The sequence below is a fragment of the Diaphorina citri genome, unplaced genomic scaffold (genome assembly GCF_000475195.1).
Source record: "Diaphorina citri unplaced genomic scaffold, Diaci psyllid genome assembly version 1.1 scaffold9461, whole genome shotgun sequence".
NCBI classification, from domain to species: domain Eukaryota; kingdom Metazoa; phylum Arthropoda; class Insecta; order Hemiptera; family Psyllidae; genus Diaphorina; species Diaphorina citri.
In genome coordinates this window covers 1-2,348 of record NW_007386835.1, presented here as the reverse complement: position 1 = coordinate 2,348, position 2,348 = coordinate 1, and the positions used below count along the sequence as shown (strand labels likewise).

The following is a 2,348-nucleotide window of genomic DNA, read 5'->3' as shown; positions in this document are numbered from 1 at the left end:
GTGTCCATCAGGTTTTCGAATACGGTTATGTCAAGTTTGGTTTCTGATGTCAAACACTCACTAGCTGCTGATTCCCATTCATCTATTTTCATAAGCAGGGCATCCAGTTCATCCACTTTGGTTTTGATTTCTTCTGTGCTTTCTAGATTGACACTGTCAGTGATAAGATCCTTGATCTGTGTAATGTTGAGTAGAGTAGGTACACAAGCTCTTTTCATCCATTTCATCTGATCTAACTTCACTTTCAACTTGGGTAATAATTCCGAGTTGATTGCTAGTGATAATCCCTCGTCAATCAACTTTGACAAATCATCAATGTCAACATCTTTATCGTCCAACATTTTCTTTCCTTCTTGTTCAAACTTCTTGACACTCTCTAGTAACTCTCTGACAAAGTCTCCCTCATCTATTGTACAATGCAAGGAGTTGATTAGATTATTCAGCATGGTGAGCTCCTCTACAGTCAACTTGACAGTCAAGTCCCACGACTTCTGTAGCCGCGTTTTCATTTTCCTTTGTTGAAGTTGCTTTGCAATATTTGAACATTTCTCCGCTTCGTCAATGGCATCTTCTAGATTTTTCAACAGTTTTGATTCGGGAAATTTCTTTTCTCTTGCTTCATTGAGAAGAGCTTTCATGCCGGCTAGATCAACACTTTTCGGTAGGGTAACATCCATTGCTTTCTTGACACCTAAGAACCAAGCGTCCAATGATTCTGCTTTGACTTTTAGTTTCTGCAACATAATGTGGAGTTCATCCAGAGTATATCTGTACTTGAGTACATGCAGTACTGGAGGACAGCTACACAACTCTGAATAGTGTCGGAGACATACTTGCTTCTGAAAGTTGCACTTGCAAGTAAGGGAGGAGATGAAACAAGTGGTTTTACAAATAGAACACAACCTTTCATCATCTGGTAGTAACTCAAATGACTCCCGTTTTGCTTCCTTGACACCCCAGCCTCGAAGTACTTTGCGCAAAGTTATTTCATAGTGAACCATGCGTAACATGTCTTGATGAGTCTCAGCAGCAGTCTTCGGATCAAGATCTTCCAACTCAATAGCCATTTTACAAATGAGTTCATCATGAGAAAACACACAGAACCTGTGTAGCTTGGAATAATTGTTGATACATTCACGTCCGATCTTAAGCCAATCAGGAGGCGCAAAGTTGACAGCTTCAGCAAAGTTATATCCTTGGTTGAATCCTGCATGATAAGCTCTGGGGAATGTGATGACAAACTCACCAGCTTGCTGATCTGTGCGACATATGGGAACATCATGATTCATGAAGATGTTGGGATTCATAATGGTGACTAGTTGATGCAATAGATCAGGTTGAGATACAAATAGTTCAGGGACAGCACTGTACATGACTTCTTCAAAGTGTTCTGCAGAAGAGCCAGGTACACCGTACCACGTCTTGGCTTCTCCCCAGTGCAGATAATTGATTGAGTAGCTCCAGTGATCTTCATTGTGCCAGCAAAACGTGGAGAAGCACATGCCCACATACATCCAGGGAACTTTCATACCAGAGATATTAGCAGAGATGTGACCTAGGACAGAACCTTCCAGTACAGGTAGATTGTTCAAATTCCAGCCAGAATCTACATATCCCATGTACATCTTCAGATCTGTGCCTTCTTGGTCTTGTTCAGCTTTGTTCACACAAGACTTGGTGGGAAATCCAGACCCATGGTCCATTGTATGTAAGTCTGCTCCATATTCTACCGTAATGTCTCCATCAATTAAAGATACAACGCGCCAATATTCTTTCTCCACTGCAGAAGTAGGTACCAGATGAACAGGCATGTTGAAATAATCTGACTTGAACTGATCTGCCATTTCACCAAACTGTTGTAGTGTGTACTCTCGTCTTGCTTGTTCAAATCCGAACGCCTCAGTAGGTTGAGCTACTTCAAATGCAACACACTTCGGACATCTCCAATCACCCTTGGGAATATCTGCAAGGGGAGGCGTTAGACAGAATGTATGGAAACTATCATCACAACCATCACATAACAGCATAGACGCTTCACTATCACCACGACCACAGTTGTGACAAACATACTTTGCTAGGGGATCATCTTCTTCTGGTTTCTTTTTACATTTCTTGCCTCGACTATAAGGTCTTCTCTTGGATACAGCAATGTCTGAGGCATTCTGTCCTGCGTCATACAACTGTTTGTGAGTACCCACATTATCATCCAAGTATTTGTCTTCTTGGCCACTCTCTTTGGCTTTCTCGAACAAATAGAAAGGATGCAGGATACGATCGTAATGTCCTTTCAGAACATTTTGTGTATGTTTCGAGTGCTGATATCCCATTCGATAGCAGACAGACTTCCA

At 41.6% G+C, this 2,348-nt stretch overlaps 1 protein-coding gene across 1 annotated transcript; it reads right to left on the bottom strand.

Annotated features, from left to right (window-relative positions):
• LOC103522583 (lysine-specific demethylase lid) lies at nt 1-2,340 on the bottom strand (the record flags this gene model as incomplete). The annotated part of the gene is given in 1 exon segment (XM_008487683.1): nt 1-2,340. A coding segment is annotated over 1 exon segment (2,327 nt), but the record flags the coding sequence as incomplete, so codon positions are not given.
• Between the last annotated feature and the right edge of the window lie 8 nt (nt 2,341-2,348).